Raw genomic sequence first — 20,715 nt, 5'->3', positions numbered from 1 at the left:
GCTTGTCCTTCTTGTACTCTGACATTTTTCATATACTCTCCAGAAAGACAGCTGGGTCTGGGGAAGCCCCAGAACACTTTGGAAAGGCATGTTCCAAAGACATGTTAACTAGTGCTGATTTTGCAGCAGCCTGGCAGAGCCATGGCACACATTACATTGTGATGTGGACACTGGCCCACAGTGTCCGTGTCATTATGGATGAAATGAGACATTCACACAGACTACTGAGTCCTGTGGAGGAAAAGAGCGGGCATGGCTTTTCTCTCAAGGGGAGCAAAAGCTGTGGCCCTTGCCAGGATGTCCTTTATTGGGTTTCCTGGCACATTACAAGATGGACCTTATTTACTATGCACAGGTTCACTTTAGGCAGTTACCTTTCACAGAAAACAATGGAGAGGATGCTGGTAACACATCACAGAAGCGGGATATTAGCAAATGGAAAGGCAAGAGTGGTTGAACTGGTTACACTGGTCCTTGGAAGGTTTAGCATTGTTTTTAGGAAATTTGCTGTAAACGTTTGCCACAAATCCAGGTGAGGGAGTTGTTTTGAAAAAGCAAGACTCAAAGCGGCCTAGGTACATAGCAGGCCTGATCCCCCACGGGAGAACCTATCCGTGGATGTGGGTCCTGTGCATTTCCCAGTGGGAGGTGGGCCCACGCCACGCAGAATGGTCTCCTACAACACTGGGTCATAGCCTGGCATCTGGCAGGGGGCAGGACACCACATGGGCACTCATGATGTGTGCAGAGTGGGTGCACAGAGCAAAGAAGTGCTTAATTAAGAAAGGTAGGAAGAACTATTCAGATTCCAAAGCTCTGGCTCAGGAGCTGTGACCACAGGGGTCTAATTTCACTAGCCACAGTTGATTCAGTAGGTTCAGGCTACTACGGCAGTCTCCTTCAACTGTGGTTCCATTTTGCATGCTTCCACTTACCCACAGTCAACTGTGGTCTGAAAATATTACACGGAAGGTTCCAGAAATAAACAATTCGTAAATGTTAAATTGCAGGCTGTTCTGAGGACTGTGATGAAATCTCATGCCGAGCAGCTCCCAGTCGAGATGCGACTCATCCCTCTGTCCATGAGATCCAGGCCCTACATGTTCCCTGCCCATTAGTCACGTATAAACCGTCTTGGTTATCAGACTGACTATCACGGTACCACAGTGCTGGTGTTCAAGTCACCCTTCTCTTACTTCATAATAGCCTCAAAATACAGGAGTAGTGATGCTGGCAATTCCAGTATGTCACAGAGAAGCCCTTAATTTTTTAAAGTTAATTGCTTTTATTTTCTAAGTTAAAAGGTATGTATTGGCATATGTATAGGAAAAAACAGTACATATAGGGTTCGGTGCAATCTGTGGTTTCAGGCTTCCACTGGGTGGGTCTTGGAATGTGTTTCTTGTGGCTAAAGGAGGAACTGCCATGTTTATAGTTTTTGAAGACTATTTTTGTTGCATAGAAAAATGGCAACAAGCAGTGGGAGCTGTACAGAAGATGCGCTTATTATAGCAAAACCAATAGGCAAAATAAAAGTTCATCTATAGAAGAATGGGCAAATGTGGGATATTTAAATAATGAAATATTAGCATATGGCAGTTAAATGAATGAGCTAGAACTACATGTATCCGTCTGCATAAATCTCAAAAACTTACGTGAAATCATTCAATTCACAAAATGTTATATAAAGTATGATATCATTTATTGAAATTTTAAAAGCTACTCTAAACTCTACTATATAATTTTATGGGAGAAAAAGTATAAATTCATGTAAGTGAAGGGAACACACAAACTTCCAGTCAATAGTTATTCTCTGGAGAAGGTGTAGGGACATGGATGGAGGAATGAGACTTTAGTTCTATATGTATTATTTTATTTTTCAAAAGAAGCAGAGACAGATATAGCAAAATATTAATAGTTATTAAATAGGCTGGTAAGGCATGAAAAAATATTATTTTCTGTTCTTTTTATAATTAAAAATAAATAGAAATGAATATAAATTTTGTAATGACCAGAGCAAGAATCAGGCTCCCTCTCCTGACCCCAGAATATGCAGATGACCTTTAAAACAATTACTAAATAAAGTGCACACACAGATACATATAGGTATATATAATACACATGTGTATAGTGCACACACATGTACACATGTATAGAGATATATAGATGTACACACATAATGCATTAACACATATACACATAATTTCAAACTAAAACAAGTTTCTAATTTTTTTATTGGAAAAAATACCAGCCTTACATATTTCTTCAGTTTCTAAGAGATAGAACTTTTATATCATGGGACACTGACCTTTCCCTGAGATTTGACCATGTATTGAGTCTACAGACCAACTGGGTCTCACATTAGAGTGTGATCCCGGGGTGACTGCAGTGGGGGCCAGGCAGAGCAGAGGACAGCCCTGAGTGCTGGGAATACTGCACTGCAGGGCTGGGAAGATATGGCCTGCGGAATTACAGATGAGCTGCAGAAGGGGACCCATAAAGCCTGGTGGGAAATGATGGACACAGGAGTCAGGAGGCTGGGCTCAGACCCTGGTGCTGCTACTAAACATGGGTAAGGACTCCCCAAGTCCCTGCCTTATATTGGGCTTCCATTCAAATGTTGGGTTAGCTGATCTCTCAGGATCTTTGTGGAGATGACAAACTGACTGTCCTCTTAACTAAGGGCTTTGTCCTTGTGTGGGAATGAATTAGTGGTATGAATTTTCCCAAGGGCAGCAATACATTTAGTCTATATTGACTTGTTACTTTTCATCAATTCATGCTCTTCTACAAGTTCTGCAAGTATAGTGTGTGTGTGTGTGTGTGTGTGTGTGTGTGTGTATGTGTGTGTTGTGGGGGTGGAGAAGTGCAGTTAAGTTTTTACCAAAGAGGCATATGTTTCAGGTAGCCTGACTTCCCAGTTACAAAAATCATTTATTTTACTGGCAAAGATGGTGTCATTTGCTTACAGTATGTCCAGGGGCTGGTTAACTCTCAGGGAGTAACTTTAGTTTTGAACTTCCTAGGTTGTCCACTCCTTATATAACTATTAGGTCGTCCACTCCCTGTGTAACTATTAGGTGACTGACTAGAGATTACTCTCTTACTGTTTTGTCTTGCTACAAGATTCCTTTCAATGCTGTGCCCCCTGTGTCTTTAGGTGTTGGCTTGATAGAGCCTGAGTTTGGCAACCACTCGCAATGTCTAAGTCAGGTGCCTCTGCTTGGAAGATCGTTGGTGAAAAGTGCAAATGGAATAGTTCTTGAGTTGGAAGGCGAAATGGTAAAAAAAATGTGCTTAATTTGCGCGTGCTTGGGTTGCAGATACATTTTCAAGGATGCGTGAGTTGGTCTAAAGCAAGATTCATTTGCCCTGTAGAGTTAGGTTATAACTCAAATGGCAGAGGCCTCCTTATTCTCCAGCTTTAGGTCCTCAAAACCTGCCTATGTTTTTACCACATACCACTTGGCTTGGCTTGCTCAGATCACACCTCTTCCAATGCCCCTTGCTCCCAAAGAGTCTACTTACAGAAAGCATTTCAGTGTAGACTGAAATTGTAGGACCTTTACTGAATAATTCACTGATGGAGGAGGAGTCAACAGAGTATGCTGCTCAGCTACTCACTTAAAATTTTCTCTTAGTCATTTCTGTTCTCCGGAATTCCTCTCATCCATACCACCACTGATGATTTTTTCTTCTTTTAAGTCTTTTCTAATCTTTCTCTGATAAACTTTCCTGAATTCTTACTCTTTTCTTTCCTTTCCCCTTTCCTGAGAAAAACGCAAATTTCACTTCACTAATTTGCATAGAGTTAAAGGTCCCTTTTCTTTCTGAAACATAACCTCAGGGGCTTACGCTTCTAGTCCAATGGACTTTTCAAACAGTAAGATGCTCCTTCAAAGATGATGGGCAGTGGTCAAAGTTGATGTAGTGAGTGAAACCTGGCTTTGCTCAGGAGTCCTTTTCAGTGTCTTCAGGGTCATCACTGTCTATTAACAACTTTGTGGGGCTTTACGAACCCTGTCCAGAAATGGTTTTCTGAGAGGTGTTTGAAGCAGGGGACAGAATGAACTCATGAGGGAGATGGCAGCAGCTATGCCCTGACCAAATGACCACATCATTTGGACCACTACATGCTCGATTTAAGAGTTGGCTGAACGCACAGCACTTTCCTGAAAACCAGAAACCATCTGTTGTGTTATTGTCCACCTTCACTGGAATGGACCCACAAAGCCTCTTCAATTCAGAGGAATTTGGCATTTTTTTTTACACATTTTAGGTCCTACAATTCACACCATTTGTCAAGGTGCCCTGAACGTTGTCTCCAAATTCTGACTCTGTGGAGGTGACATGCAACCAGATGATGTTAGTGCCATTGGTTTTATACTGGTGTGAGGGCCTTCCCTTTGGTTGGAGGCTTCCAGAACACTGTCTGGAATCTTAGTTCATAGATCTGTGATGCGAGAGGCTGGTCTTTGGAGATGTAAGAGACTTTAGAGAGATTCAAATCCAGCCCTTTCATTCTTCAGATGCGGATCCTGAATTCCAAGGACAGGAAAGGAATAGCTCCAGGTCATACTGTGAGTTAGTGGTTGGGGCATGAACCCATCCCTTCTGATTCCCTTGTGGGGTTCTGTCCACCACACCACATTGCTTCCCCGCTCTCTATCTGAAACTCTCTTTTTAACCCTGGAGTTGTATCTTCCGAAAAGACAGAAGGAGGAGCATACTATTTAATACCCTTTGTGGTTTCAGTCTTGTTCTAGAGTTTCTTTTTTTGCTCAAGTGTCTGGATAGATGAAGTGCTATATGACAGAGGCCAGGAGAAAGGGTTCAGTCTGAACTACTGTATAAGAAGACAGACAACACATTCTCAAGAGGAAAGGTGTTTGTATCCACATACTGGAATTTATCCACCTGGACTGATATGGTACTGTTGACCTGTAGGTGCTGCAGAAGGAACTGAGAGAGATTCTGGTATATCTTTTCAGTTTGCACTCCAGACTCACACACTGTCACCAGTGTCTGCTTTTTGACATCTTTGTCGATGAGAAGTTCCAACTTTAGGTCGACAGAATGTCCCGGGCATTTCACATAAAACTGCAGTTGGCAGATAATGAAGTACCAACCTGGGAACTGGATGACCAGGTTCCCATCCTGATGTCTGACTCCATGGATGATGCCATCTTTGTTCCAAGACAACTTGGTTTTGTTTATATGCTTTGACACTGGAAAGAGAAGAAAAAACAAAACAATTATGGGGCAGATGGCAGGTGCAGGCTAAAAATGTGAAGTCTTTTTCAAGGTTTCCCATTCAAGACATGTGTCTTCTATGATATTGCCTGCTATTACGACCATCTGAAATAGCTCCTGTGTTACTCTTTCTAAGTGCTGCTTAATATTCTTCTCTTTCTCTAATGCTCAAAGCTGAAAGAACACACAGGGTGCTGGACCTCTCTCTACGTCCTACAGAATTACTTTCCACTTAATTATTATATTATTCTGTTATTACGATATCTTTGCCTTTTCAGACCACAAACTCCTAGATGTATTCCCCTCAAGTTCTGGAATATCATGTTCATTTATCCAATCTATCAATGAATACTTGATCAAGGGGGGGACTACTATTTGGTAGGCATTGCATAAAGTATCAAAAATAGGACATTTATTTTTAGTAACCAATTTAGGGATCAAGATGTCCAGGAGAAACTCAGTCTGTTTGCTTTTGAAACAAGATGCATCCTTTAACCATTCATTATCTAAATCTTTAAATGTCTTCCTCTTTTTAAAAAGGCAGCCAAACATAAATGCAGATGCCCCTTACGTGCACATTAAGGAGCTCTTCCAAGCTGGGGTTTATAGAAAGGTGAGTGTCAGCAGATCCTCCCAGGGGTGTTCTGCCTGCGGCCCACGGGACACATGCAGCCCAGGGTGGTGTGAATGTGGCTTTACACAAAATCATAAATTTACTTAAAACATTATGAGACTTTTTTGTGGTTACGTGTTGCAGTGTATTTAATGTGTAGCCCAAGACAACTCTTCTTCCAGTGTGGCCCAGAAACGCCAAAAGGTTGGACACCCCAGGTTATTTATGTGCCAACATATTCCTGTCAGAAGCGAAGTCTCTCTGGGCCCTAATGAGTGAAAGTCAGCACTGTCAGGGTGCCTTTCAGAACTGGGAAGCAGGCCTGTTCGTTTTAACAGCTTCTATGACTTACCTTTAAACCTCCTTGCAATTCAATTGAAGAGTGCAAACTAATCTAACTGTAAAATTGAATTTCTAAAATGAGCAGAATGGTTATTCAGAGAATCTTGGCCATTGCCTCCATATCTCATCTTTCCCAGTGTAAGTGGCTCTAATTATTTCATTTATAAGAGGGCTCTTACCTTGCAGTAATATGCAAATAGGCCCTGTGCTGACTTGTTCGTTAAGCTGTCAATCTGGGCACAGGGCAGTTTTGTGCCCCCCCTGTGAATAACTAGACAGAGGTAGAGATTAAGAGCCTCCTTCCCTTGTATGAGGAAAGGCGCTATGCACTTGGCCTGCAACTTCTAAGGGGCTGAAGAGAGAGGGGTGGTGGTGGTGGAACACGGATGCCTCTGGGAGCCAGGTAGTCGGTGAGAAGGCGTGAATGCAGTGCAGGTGGCTGAGGCTAGAGGAACCTTGTTGTTTTAGAGTAACTCTCTTCTCTTCCTCCTAAGGCGTTTTAATTCAAATTGCAAAAGGTAGCTTGCAGGTGAAACAGAACACATCTGCAGGTCACATTTGGCCACAGGCCTCTACTTGTGACCTCTGGCTCAGAAGTTTCCGAATGAGGAAAACAGGTGAAACAATTGTTACTGAACAACAATAAATTTTTAAAAAGTTTTCCAAATGCATAATAGGCTGCAGGAATTGGCCCTGAGATGGTTGGAGTTCCTAGATTTGGTTACTGACCTTGGAGGTAGGCCCATGACTTCTTGAATGGAGCCCTTTCCAGGATACATGAGATGTCCTCTGAGCAGTTTCCTAAAAGTGAAATCACACATTAACTGTGTCCTTCTGCTCTGGGAGTGGGAGACACCAGATCTTTCCCCGCGGCCCTTTGATGGAGACCATGACCCTGCTGTTTCCATTTGTGGGCAGAGGGCATCTGTTTGTTTACTTATTTTTTTAGTGGTTTACTGCCTCTATTTTTTAATTTTAATTAATTTTTATTTAATCTCACATGTTATATTTTGTAAATTTAAGGCATACAGCATGTTATTATATATTATAATTGATTGCATTGAAGCAATACTTACCACATTACACCTTTATAGTATAATATTCATTATATTATACCATGCATTAGATCTCTATAGCTTAGTTTTTTCTTTTTTTAAATTGTTAACACTATTACAGATGTCCCCCATTTTTCCCCCATTTGCCTACCTCCACCTAGCCCCTGGCCCTCCTCCCCTGGTTCTCACCACAGAAATCTGTTTATTTCTCATTTTGCCATCAACTACCTTAGTATTTTTAAAAATGGATCCCTTGTACTTGGGCTTTTAGCAGACTGTGGAAGTTGGGGAATGAAAACCTATATGACCCAGGTTCCTCTATGTACCAGGTGCCATTCTTGTCCTATTACAGGTTTCAACCTCACCTGATCTTTCCCATCTCACTCAGCCCGGCCACGGTAGTCGGGGCAGTGATAGGTAATTGTTGATGGCAACTGCTACTGTCCTTCCTTTGAGAGTGCACCAGATAGTGAACTGTGTGCTTGCACTATTTCAGCTAATTTAAGTCTCAGAATAACTCTGCAAGGTTAATCCTGGGGCCTACACACAGTCAGTGGTACAAGGTCAAGCAAGTGGTTGGAAACGCTGAGATTCACTTCTAAGTCTGTATCCGCCTGGAGGCCAGGTTTCCTCCTTGAAGCTGTTTTGCTAGATAGTGGAGATAAAAAACATCCCTGTGCTCAACTCCTAGACAATATAGGATCAAAGAAATCTAAGCAGGGAGACTGCTCTCAAGAGCTCCGTTGGCAGGGAAAAAAGACAATGTTTATGTTATTATGGCTTAAAACATTAAAATATTTTATTAAATATATTCACTGGTGATGGTGGCTTAGCTTCTTATTATTGTAACTATTTTGTATGCAAAGAAACAAGTTACACATTTCCTATACTGCCTCATGAATTCAAGTTATTCTGGGCAAATTTCATTTTTTCTTCAGGCCTTGATTTCCGTAGCTATACAACTGGTAAATCTGTGACCTGGCATTGACATCTTTTGGATGATGCCATCATAAATGACTATTTATTCTGTCCTTCAGACACTTGGCAGCCATAGGCCAATTCAGTTGAAAGCACTACACCCGTGAATTTGCTTACAATACTTGCTGGGCTCACAATCTTCCCACTGCCCTCTCCTCCCAGGCCTGAGAAAATCTCTCGACTCTTTACAGTACTGGACTTGGAATAGTGGAACATTAAGTGAAGAGTTCCCTCTGCTGTCTGAACAAGCTTGCTGCTAGGGGCATCTTCACCAGAAGCATTGCCCTCACCCCTTAAAGCAACTCTCTGATCCACATGTGTCTTTCGTGATGATGACTGGAAGGCCAGCTGCCAGGCTTTTGAATCCATCTTTCACTCATACTCCGATGAACATTGTTGCCCTGCCTGTTTCAGCCCTCAGCCCACACATTTGGGGTGTGTAGAATTGAGATAGGATAGTAAGAAGCTAGGAGAATTCCTGGGCAAGTGGAATGGGGAAACTGAGACAAGAAAATTAAACATGACCAAACAATTTGAGCAACTTACAGCCAGCCAATGAATCACAAAAATTTATTTCCCCTGACCAAGGGCACTTGAGAATGAATGGTTAATAGCTCTCCTCCCTAACCAGAGAATACAAAGCTTCGATGACCATAAACCACAGTTATCTGGGGGAAGAGAGCAATGCTAACGTGAATGGAGACATAACACCTGAACAAGGGGAGCGAGCTTGGGAAGAAGCTGCCAGACTCCCCTTTCAGCTCCCTTAGGAATTTCCCCCTGGCCAATCCCCACCTTTCCCTTATATAAACTTGCTTGTGAAAGCTCAAGGGAGAGTGGATGTTATGGCTTTAACCCCTCACCTTCTCAGATGGCTGGCCTCTGATATGTATAAAAGTACAGTTATAATCCAATCCTCATCTCTGCTTTTTGGCTGAGTGGTGACAAGCCCTGGACTAGGTTGCCCTCTTGTCTCAGAATCGGAATCAAAACACTGAGGGCTGCTTACTCTCTAATGCACTGTGACAGCTGTTGAGATTTCTGGGGTCCCCCTGCCTTTGTGGGGTGGGGAACGTCAAGTCCACAGGAGGAATCACAGAGAGGCATGTTTAGCTGCGTTCTGTTGGAATCCCCTTCCTGACGCCTGTGTGCCTGCCAGCAGGATCAGGGCAGGATCAGGGGAGGGTGTTCTCATCCCTCCCCTCTGTCCTAATAAAATAATAATAGTAATAGTAGTGCTAGGAAAAATAATAGCTAATACATTTTTAGCTATATAGCCATTGAATGATAGCTATTATTTCTAGGTGCTTTGCTAAGCATGTTACATGCATTATTTTACTTAATCCTTACAACCATCCCACAAGAAATGTATTATAATGACTTCCATCTTGTGCCTAAGGAATCAAGGTTTTAAATGGTTAAGTGACTTGTTCACATCCATACAACTAGTCAGTGGTGTAGTGGAGATTCAAACCCAGGCTGCCTGACTTTAATGCCTGAGTGGATTGCTTGTGACTACTGGAGTTTAGGGGCTTCTGCTGCCCCCAAACACACATGTTGATTTGCCATTCCACTGGGATTCTCCTTCACTGGGCAAGTAATGGCTCATTTAAAGCACAGCCTGGCAGTCATCCCCTCCAGGAAGCCTCTTCGGACTGTCCCCTTGGTGTGCCTAGTTTCCTCCATTGGATGGACCACAAAGGGACTACTGTTTATATATCCCCACTGCCCAGCACAGAAGGTGCTCTGTGGATATTTGTTGAATTGGATCATCTGGTTCACCTCTCTCTCTTCCCTCTGTGGATATCAGCTAAGTTCTTCAGGCATGAGTGAGGTGAATGGGGTGCTTGGCTTGCCTTTCCCCTGCAGGTTGAGATACCCCTGGCCTCATACTCCCATTGCTCCTGCAGGTTAGGCTAGATTTAAATGAGGGGATAAAACTTGTGCCCCGGAGTGAGGCCAGCCTGTCACACCAAGGACAAGCTCTGCTCATAGACCACAAGCTTGCTCACACGGTGCCGTGTCAGGTGAGCTTCTATAAACAGATGGCTGTAAAAGTACAAGCCTGGGCTTGCCTCTCACAGAGGCAGGTTCTTTTTTTTCTCCCCCTTTGGTCTTTGCATGTTTGGTGGGTTGACCTCAGTTGTAATTCTGAGAAACTCAAGGGTGAAAAAGAAAAACATATTTGAAGTATTTGCATTTCCTGAAGTCAAATGGCATGGTGTATTTTAATTTTTCTTGAAAAATTTTTAAAATGGTTTCAAGTGAAAGGAAAAACATGAGCCACTGCCTGTGAGAATGACGTTGCTAAGGAAAGGGCGCTGGGCCCCAGGACCCAGGAGGGGTTGCAGATGAAATGAATGCAGTGGTTGAACCTGGAGAGGAGCTTCGAAGAGGCCTCGGCCATCTGATGAGACTGTCAGCAGGAAGGCAGGCAGCCTGATCCACTGGCCCCAAAGACTAGGGCTGCAACTGTACATTTAAGGAGTTGACCCACTCCACTAATGGCTAACGCTGCTGTCACCCCATTTCTCAGATGAGGCCATGGAAGGACCTTTACTAGGGGCATACAAATTAGACTAGAAGTCACAGTATTGGGACCTCAAATATTTGACTACTCAAGTGCTGTTTAAAGAGGCATTGAGCTGCACTGAAGGTCATGTGGCTCTTGTCAAGAGCCGGGTGAACATTTTATGTGGCTCATGTCTCCTTAGCACCCTGGGGACATGAGATGACTTTCTTTTCTAGTTCTGAAAACAGGAAGGAGTGACTTATCAATGGGTAGTGCTACGTGCAGCTGTAATCCTGCAATGTCCCTGGAATTTTGTGTGCTGGGAGGATAGAGTGCAAAACATTCCCTTTTCATTCATTTCCCAGATGAATGTAAAACCCAGAGTCAGGGTTAGTTTGAAGAACTGGAGACTTCCATGGGGAAAATGAACTTTCTGTAAGTCATGGCTATGTACATGGCCTGGGGGTTAGAAACTAGGAATTTCCCCTTTCTGTGCTCTTATGTCCCTGGCTAGATGGAGAGCAGTGTGGATTTGATGATCTTGGAAGGCCCTTCTCACTTATTCTAGCAGGCTTTGTAGACTCAGCTGTACACCGCCAGGCCTGCTATGGGGCGGGGGAAGTCAGTCCTAGCTCCAGCTGTCTGTCTGTATGGACATGCTGCTCTTCCCCAGCTAGAAGACTGTCTTCCCATAGTCAGACTCCAGATATCTGCCATGGTAGAACAGACCATTACAGCTCTGGGGATAATCAAAGTTACCTAGGGCCCAGTTCCTTAAGGATGCGCATGCTTCATAGAAATGGAAGTTCCCGACAAGTCAATTGGTCCAAGCTTGGTAACCAGCTAATAATACATGTGCTCCCCAATGTTACCCCACTGCATACTTGTCCTAGGTCACCCCATGAGTTAGGGACAGAGGCAGGACCAGGGTCCAGTGCTCCTTACTCCTTCTTTGGGGCATTCCATCTTTCAGAAAACTCAAGTACCCTGTGAATTCTGAGGGCCAAGGCTTTCAGATGGGAAAGAGTTGTAAACTGTTTTCCCAAGCTTTGGACTCCTCTGGAAGGTTCATGAACTTTCTAAGGCTTTTTTGCGGGGAGGGACCTGAAGAGAAATATGTGCCAATGAAACTGTCCTAGCCAATTGCACTTTCAACCACTTTTGAGCACTTTCAAAGTGGTTGAAAGGATCATGTTCTAGAAGTGAGAATAATGTCAACCTGAAGATTGGACTCCACCTTGAGATCTCATAAGGTTAGGCCTAAAAGGGCCATTAGATGCTAAGTTAACCACAATCCTAGTTCTATGAGTGGGGACACTGACCCCAGAGGGGCTGGGCTGAAGGTATGACCCCAAGCCTCACTGTAAGTAGCAGAGCTGGGTTCAGCACACCCCCAATCCAAAGCACTGTTTCTGGGTTTTTTTTTTTGCTTTTCATGGAGCAGAGAGGGTTAAATGGAGGAAGCAGTGGGTTTGCAGCTACCAAATGCAGCAGCAGCACCACAGCACTGGACTGAAAACAAGACAGCTGGAGGTGCTAGGAAAACAAGCCTCTGGGCTCCCTCTTGTGGGAGAATGCCAGAAGGTGACTTCAGGCCCACGTGCTGAACCCTGCCAAGTCATCTGTCAGGCCATCAAGCTTACATTAAAATCAAACAATGCCCAAGGTGGCAAAACAAACCACACCAACCATTGTTGCCAGATGGTATGTGGTCTGAGTGCCAGGCACCTTCCAGGTTGGTATCGGGACTAGACAGACACAGTGCATCTCCAAACAAACACCTGGGTTCTGGCCAAGGCTTTTAACTTCAGACCTGTCACTTCCTCTTACTGACCCTCAGTTACTGCATCTATAAAGTGGGATAACGGTCAACCCAAATGTGTGGATCCTGTGATGATACAATGCGATGACGGATGTCAAGTGGCCAGTGCAGAGTGTGATGTACAGGAGACAGCCAGCAAATAGATAGTCCCTTCCTCCTTTGTTCCTCTTTTCCTAATTGTTACAGTGGCCCAGCCAAACACTACTGCTAAGCAGAGAAATCTGGCTGATGAAATGCTCTCTAAAACAAAGCTCATGGTGTTATATGATGGATTAGTTTCTCAATTATGTATATAAGTGTTTGAGGCCATCTGACACTTCCAAAAAGGTGTGCAGAATCCTCCTTCCATCTTCTGAAATATTTTAATCCTCCCAGGAAAGAGAGGAATGACTCTGCGTCTACCTGGGTCTGGCTGTATTCCTTTGGGCCGGTGGAATATCCAGGAGAGTCCCAACAGGGACATGTAGGGGAGTGTCTCTCAATTATCAGTGGAGTTTGGAATCAAAGTGAAACCCTAACCTAAGTTAAGGGTCATTTCAACTGGCTTTAACTCAACCATCTTCTTGATGCTACCAAGCCAACTAGTGATGGAGAAATTCCAGGATAAGTGGCCTTGGATTTAAAAAGAGCAGTTTTGGGGGATACCTACCCTGGCCTGCTTGGTGTTAAGCACCTATAGAGAAAATGATCAGTAGTACAGACTGAGATCAAGTTGGAGCTCATTGGAACCCCTTGAAGGTTCCTAAGGATTTTAGGGTCTTTTTAATCCTGACTTGTTGTAGTTTGTGAGATAAAACTATCTGACCCTATGGGTATTTCTTTGGAATTCACTTACAGTAAATGCAGGTTGAAATGATAATATTGGGGGCATTTAAGAAGCACCTTTAATGTCTATAATCCAAAAGACAAAGTAAATCTGGAGTCTCATGGTGAAATCTGCTAACATTTTCAACAACTTTTTGAAAGCACTTCTTAGCTTCTTCTAGATGCAGAAGTGTGACAGCACACCAAGAACATGAGTCTTGGGCTCAAACCAGCAATGGATTCAAGTTCTTCCCCTGCCACTTACTAGGCACTCAGCCTCTCTGAATTCTCCTAAAAGTAAGGATAATAGTAACCTCCCTGGAAGAGCTGCTGGAAGGATTACATGAGATAATGCATAACAATGAGCTTTTATCCACCTCCCAAAATATACAAAATAGTGTCTGGTTCCCATTCCATGGTTTAGGGCTGGCGCTGCTGGGCTGGTGGAAATTTCAGCCAACACATGCAGTTTCCTGAGGGCTTGGATGAAATAAATAATGAAGCCAGTTTGAGGAATAGGCCTGCTTTCCATCCCCCACTTCTCTTTCTTTCCTTTTTTCCTTCCTCAAAGTATTTGAAAGATGAAGATTTCCTCTGGATTTAGAGACTTGTGATTTGTATGTACTAAATTCAAGTAATACATTTTAATGTTTCTCAGTGATCCAAACAGTTTTTTCCTTTCCCTCCCTTCTCCTCTTCCATCTCCTCCTCTCTCCCCTCTGCTCCCTAGTACCCGCTTTCTCCTCTTCAGGGCAGAGGGTGAGGGTCAGGTGTAGACCCTTTCACTCTGGGTGGCCTCCCCAGGACCTTATTTCACTTTATTCTCTGTGGCCAGTTTTCTACTTTCTTTATTGTGGAGAGATTTCTTTTTCTTGTTAGCTCTGCCTTAAGAAAAAGCGAATTTAAGAGAGGGTTTGGAGTGAGTGTATTTAAAGTAAATGGAGAAGCAAATAAGCTCTCTGAGACCTGTGACTGGCTGTCTGAAAAGTGATTTACCTCCTAAGTGGAGGTAGCCCCTCTTGCTATGAAAAAAAAGCAACAACATCTGCTCGGTTGGGTTATCTAGATCCAGATCAGTCCAGCTGATAGAAGTAAGATTTGCTGCTTTCAGTCTTTGTGAGGAAAGGGGGATGTTGCTCCCCTACCTGCCTCTTCTGCTGCCAGGGCAGGATCCTGGTGGGACTGTGACTATGTGGATCACAGCCATGCGACATCAGGGATGGTGGGGTTTGGTGAGTAGTTAGCGTGAGTGGTTTAGCTTCATTGCCTGCAATGGGGGGCTTTTCCTGTTTCTTTGGGAGTGGGTTCACTGGATTCCATTAGAGAGCCAACCTCACTTGATGTCTCTAATGTCTACATTTTCTTTTTAGCAAGAGGAGTGTGGAGGAGGGTGCCTGCCAAGGCAGGCAGAATTTGTAAGTTGTTATAATGGTAAAAAGGTCTAAGAATATTAAGATATTTGCTTGATTCCTGGAATGTTATACCCCAAGCAAAGTCTGGGCCAGGGTCAGGCCATCTGGCTTGCCCCCATCACTCCTAATCTTTTTGAAAACAGGAAATGCCAGTCCCGCTAAGGGAGAATGCATTTCTCCAAGTCCCAGGATTGGAGTGTAGGTATTCCAAACTTCAACCCAGTTCTCTGCCTTTTGTGCCTTGCCCTTAGCTGGAGATTGCATTCAGGTGAGGGTGGGGAAATGCAAGGATGGGGTTGTCAGGACCCTTATGTCAGGACCCACTTTCCTAAGGGCCTCTAGGAACCTCTGGGTATGGCGAGCACAGGGCATTCACAGAAAAAACAAACCCCTTCTAACTAGCAGGAGGGAAGGAATCATCCCAGATTTCATGACTCCTCAGCTACAGAGCTAGGGCTTAAATTGGCCCTCTAGACCCCCTATCTTGGGCCATTTATGCTCCCCACCACTCCACCTCTCATGCAAAGGCATGTGTGCAGCCACCCTGATGGCGCTGTCTGCGGCAGAGCTCAGTAACGAGTAAGCTTCAGTGACAGGAAAACAGACAGATGCCTGCAGGTTCGGAGGAAGTGAGGAAGGTATTGGGAGGATCCCAGCCATGGAGAACTGACAGGGGCCCTGGAAGGAAGCATGGTGGGATTTTACTAAGCACCTGGATAAGCAAAAGGGCTCCAGGCAGGTCAGCCTGGATTTTGAAGTCTTGCTCCACTCCTTGCTAGCTGTGCAGTTTTAGGCAGGTCAGTAAACCTCTCTGTGCACCAGTTTCTGTTCCTATAAGATAGAGATAATAATTATCCTTGGGGCTCACTGTGAGAAGTGTGTGAGTGAATCTCGAAGTCCTTAGCCCTGTGCTAGGCACATCAGTGTTTATTATTTTCACTCTGCCAGATCCTCAGATCCTCATTCATATGAAGTGAGGGAATAGCAGGAAAACTGATTTAAAACTTGTCTACAGAGTTCCTGAAGGGCAAGGAAAAACTGCCATTTGATTGTCAGGATGTAGAGAAGTCCTGGGAGTGAGACCAAGGTGACAAAAATCTTTCTGCAAAACAGAGTCAGTAGAATTTGAATTTCCACAGCGTTTAAGAGGGGAAGTCGTGTGTATGAGCGTGAAGCGTGGAAATGGGGAGAAGAAGAAAGTAAAAAGAGGCAGGAAGGAGAGTGGATCAGCGTGCACGGTAGAGGGCTGAACCCTGGGCAGAAAGCTGTCTCTCAGGCAATGAACACCCGGTGGCTAGAGTGGAAGAAGCCTTAGGAGAACAGAAGGGTGCAATTCACAGTTTGCATCGTCCTCTGTGAAGGAGTGCACTGCCCACCAGCTTCTCTTATACCCTAAATCCTGCTGCAAATGTTGCTATACACAAGTGTTGCTATAGGAACACTGGGGAAATTAAGGTAGAGGTGTCTTTATTCTGTGGTTTGGACAAATGAGCCGCACGAGCACATGCAAGATACAAAATGTGGTGGAAACAGAAAATTGGAACAAGAAGTGAGGAGCAGCAGCACATGCCTCACTCTCCCTGCAGCTCTCCTGAGTTCCTCATTGTATTGGGGTGGGACGAAGCCCTTTTATTTAGTGGCAGAGGAGGGTTGTATTTGTTGTTGCATTCACTCTCATAGCAGTTCTGTGCAAGAGTTATTATTAACTCCGTTTTCTAGAGAAGAGGAGGGTGCACTGGAAGGTTCTCCTGGCTGACAGTCCCAATACACCCCGGAGTGATCCACTGAGTCCTAAGCACAATGGAGTGAGTGCGAATGGCTGCTGATGACCAGCATCCTGGCCAGGAAGAGGAAGTTTGTCTTGGGACTGAGAAATCTTTCCTCTACAAAAAGGGCTTTGTTTCCCATGGTTTCCCTGCAGTTAATGGTCAGGCTGTGCCGAGTTACTTTAGTGTTCATACATGGCCCTGCTTCTCAGGCTCTGAACTTCTGCCAGCTTCCTGCTGATGGGGGGCAATGTCCATCAGCCAGTGGCACAGGGCTCCCCCAAAGTGTCTGGCTTATGCTCTCATCTGCTTCAGTGACAAAGCACATCCTGCCTCTGGAGCTTCCTCCTAGGAGTTTCTGGGAGATGGTTCCTTTCTGCCCAGAATATCTTGCAATGGCTTTTCTAAAGGGACAGTTTGCTGCCTGTGCCTGTGTAGACAGGCTTGCTGGAGGCAGAAGCTATGGCTGCAGATTTCCTCAAGGTTATTGTTAGATTTTTTCTTACATATTTATGTATTAAACAACAGAATTATGGTAAAGTGTCAAAGCTGGAAGGGCTTTCCAGTTCATTGAGGACATTGCTGTTACATTACAGATGAGGCCCAGAGAAACTGCTGGCTGAAGTGAAGGTCCATTCTGGAGACTAGATCTTACATGCTTTCCACCTCACTATTCACCATGTATACAGTGGGCCAAGTGAAGGGAAGAGTAGGCTTGCATTAAGAGCAGGAGAAGACCAGGAACCACACACAACAGGTCATGGACATTTACGGCTGAAGCACATCTAACAGGGAAATAGAGGATCCTTGGATTCTGGTCCCTGTTCTGCAGGCAACTCCTTGGATTACCTTAGGCAAGTCTCATTGATTGCATGGGTATCAGCTACTCATCTGCAAAATGGGATCACTGATTCCCATGTTGCTCACTCATGGGAAGGAGGCTAAGATCTCTGCAAGGGAGATTCTGGAAGGTCTTTACCAAAAGTTTCATAGCCCCAGTATAGATTATCATTAGCATTGTTTTATCTGGTTGCAGTAATATTACATTGTGAACTGACGTTGGTTTTGGATTAGTTTGTATTCTGGTAATTCCCAGTGGCAGCCAAGATAAGAAGAGATCTAACAAATAGTCTAGTCCATGGAGCCCATAGTTTTGGATTTCATGGATCAATGAAATTTACCCCAAAATGAAAATTCAGTGACCCATACAGAGTGGCCATCTTTTGATTTTTTTCTGTCCCAACCATTAAAACAAAATAAAATAACTTGGACAAAAAGCAAACCAACTTAACTTTCATCCATATCAGCTTCATGTTGTAAAAGAAAGGACATTTGAAGACTATTGGAAAAGACTCTCAGAGCAAAGGACTGCCTCTAACATTAAAAATGGTTGGCTGTGGGGAAAGGGGTAACCTTGTTTTTCTTTTTCTGATTCCATTCTGGACTGTTGAAAACTATAATAGCGGCAAAACCACTGGTTAGGGCCCCTGTGCTTTGCAGCCTATGCTGGAAGTTCTCTCCAGGTGCTGAACTGAGATCCTAAGGGGCTGAGGTCACACTGCCTAATTAAAACTGTCCTTGTCACTGAGGTCACATCCTTGTTAAAGAAAAACCTCTCAAAAAATGAAAATTCTGGTCTTTCTAGAAAAATCTGGGTAGCTGTGGTGGTGGAATGGTGAGAGTAAGGAAGGGAAAATGACTTTTGCTCTGTGTCCTTGGCTTCCTGAAAGACTTCATGAGAACATGCCATACATGTTGTTGTGTCAAAGCTTATACTTTTTCCATAATAGGGGTTGGCAAACTCTGGTGCGTAGGTCAAAGCCAGCCTACCACCTCATTCTGTAAATAAAGCTTTATGGACCCGTAACCCTGACTGCTCATTTGCAAAGTTCATGGCTACTTGTGCACTACAACAGAAGAGCTGACTAGTTGCAAGAAAGACCTTATGACCTGCAAAGCTTAAAATATTTACTCTGTGGCCCTTTATGGAAAATTTTTTTGCTTACCTTTTCATTATACCATGATTCTTTTTACTTTGGTGTGACTGTCTACAGAGGCATTATGAGAATTGAGGTCACATGCTAAGTAATTAAAGCCACAGTTAAGATACTGTTGACAAAGCTATAATTATTCAGCTTTCCCAAAAGATCCAGAGTGCTTGTCTGTTTTGGGGTCTTTGCCCCTACTTTCCAAGCCTCTGGGTGACAGATAGCAGGAGAGACATGCTTAAGGGAACTCCAAGTTTGATGATGTTGGTGTGGGAGGCTGTGTGTAGACACTGGTGCCCTCCTCCAGTCCCAAGGACCCTCTGGTGTCTCTACCTGAGCGCCTGTGATGACCCACCCTTTCCCTTTTACATTTTTTCTCTGAGCTCTCTGGTCATCCAGCTGTGTTTGTTATTGAGGTTCTAAAGATTGCAGAACTGAGATGGGTTAATGCTCTTGAGTAAAAAGAATATTGGATAAAAGATAAGGACATCTGGATTCTAGGTTTAGCTCTATATTACCTTGGACACAACACTTTACTGGGTCTTACTTCTCCTCTGTGCAATGAAAACATTAATCAGATGATCTCAGAGTTTTTCACTTTCAGTGCTAACCTAACTCTGCATATCAGTCCTTTGGGGCTGGTAGACAAAATGCATTATTTAGTGACCTCAGTGATAAAATATGTGGGAGGTGTGGAGAAGGTCTGTTTTCACAATTCTTCAACTGCAATATGCATTTTGGTGACTACCAGTTATTTGATAATTCCTGTGTATTGGTGGCCATGCTAAACAATTTATGAATGAAATCTAATTGGCTTCTTGAATACTTTCATAAGGTACTATTGTTATTCCTGTTTCATAGATAAGGAACAGAAGCTCCCAGGTAGGGCGTAGAGTGTAGAGCCAAGATTCATACCCATACTTGCCTGGCGCCAGATGGCAAGCTTTTAACACAATGCTGCTTTGTGTTCCTGCCCATGTCCATGTGACAGCCTATACCAGAGGTAGAGTTTTCGTTAGTGGGAGAGTCGAAGGATGGTGGAAGCCTTGTGGTGATGAGAGTGCAGATCAGAGCCTGCCATGATGAGCTGACTCTATCAGCTCTGCCCGAGCAGCCTCTACCTTCCCTTCCACCCACTTTTCTGTTGGGCACTGCCATGATGTTTCTGGTTGTTGATCATCTGTGGCGTGATGTGGATGACTCACTACACATTTACTCTTAATCTCAAGGTCTTACCTCCTTTAAGGGGGAATTTTCCTGGTGAGTTGGGAATGTAGTCCTAGGAGAAAAGAAATACACAGTGTGAGGATGATATTCAATCGAAAGAATACACTTTCCCCACCCCCACATTCTGATTGTTCTCAGTGTACTGTGCTGTTTAGAATTCACATTCCATTTGACTCTTACATTTTAAAAAATAAATTCACTGACTTAGTTATAATGTACTTGCTCATGCATTTACTTCACAATGTGCCTATCAGAAAAGCAATTCCATTACTATCCTTATTTCACAGGCAAGGAATGGGGGGCAGGGCTGAGAGGTAAAATGAAAAGTTCATGGCAGCTCAGGGGCCAGGATCTGCAACCAACTCCCAGTCCAGTGCTTTTATTTTTTTAATCTCCACATGTGTTATTTTTTTCCTCTTTGGTCCACCTAAGAGCAATCAAATATAGTATATAAATATACGTGGGTTTCTTTTTCCATCTTCGATTCATCAAACAGTAAAAGTAGGTTGTAAACATACCTGGAGAGGTACATTTATATCTCTCCTGTGGTTGGAAATTCTGAATTAATTGTTATATGCCAAGCATCATGAGGATAACATGATTAAATTGCATCCCTGTCCTCTGGATTTATCACAAGTTCAAAATTGAATATAATATCCAAATATTTATACACATATAAATAAATGCAAAAATATTATATATGTATAGTCACTGTGTATTTTATATTATTTACTGTACAGTAAACATAAATTCATACATCAATATTTACACAGATAACCATGAGATGGATAGAAACAGATTGTGTTCTGTGGGGGGTACCACCTGGGTTGGGGCATTGCAGGGGATGAAAGGGATATCTTGTTGAGCAAGTAGGCAACAGAAGCAGATGGGTACAGTTCTTCACCCCTAATAAATTTTTTAGAGACTAACTTCCCCACAAGTA

General features: G+C 43.6%; 1 protein-coding gene across 1 annotated transcript in view; it reads right to left on the bottom strand.

The window, feature by feature from the left end:
* Nucleotides 1-219: 219 nt before the first annotated feature.
* TNFSF8 (TNF superfamily member 8) overlaps nucleotides 220-20,715 on the bottom strand; it is a 31,052-nt gene continuing 10,556 nt past the window's right edge. The window contains exons 2-4 of the mRNA XM_037139458.2: nucleotides 19,782-19,824; nucleotides 6,938-7,009; nucleotides 220-5,228 (exon numbers count right to left, since the gene is read on the bottom strand). Coding sequence (XP_036995353.1) covers nucleotides 4,834-5,228; nucleotides 6,938-7,009; nucleotides 19,782-19,824 — 510 coding nt within the window. The 3' untranslated portion in view covers nucleotides 220-4,833. The remainder of the gene's footprint in view (nucleotides 5,229-6,937; nucleotides 7,010-19,781; nucleotides 19,825-20,715) is intronic.

The sequence above is a fragment of the Artibeus jamaicensis genome, unplaced genomic scaffold (genome assembly GCF_021234435.1).
Source record: "Artibeus jamaicensis isolate MK-2021 breed Jamaican fruit bat unplaced genomic scaffold, CSHL_Jam_final scaffold_1964, whole genome shotgun sequence".
Taxonomy (NCBI): domain Eukaryota; kingdom Metazoa; phylum Chordata; class Mammalia; order Chiroptera; family Phyllostomidae; genus Artibeus; species Artibeus jamaicensis.
The sequence above is the reverse complement of the archived record's forward strand: the minus strand, read 5'-3'. Positions and strand labels throughout refer to the sequence as shown.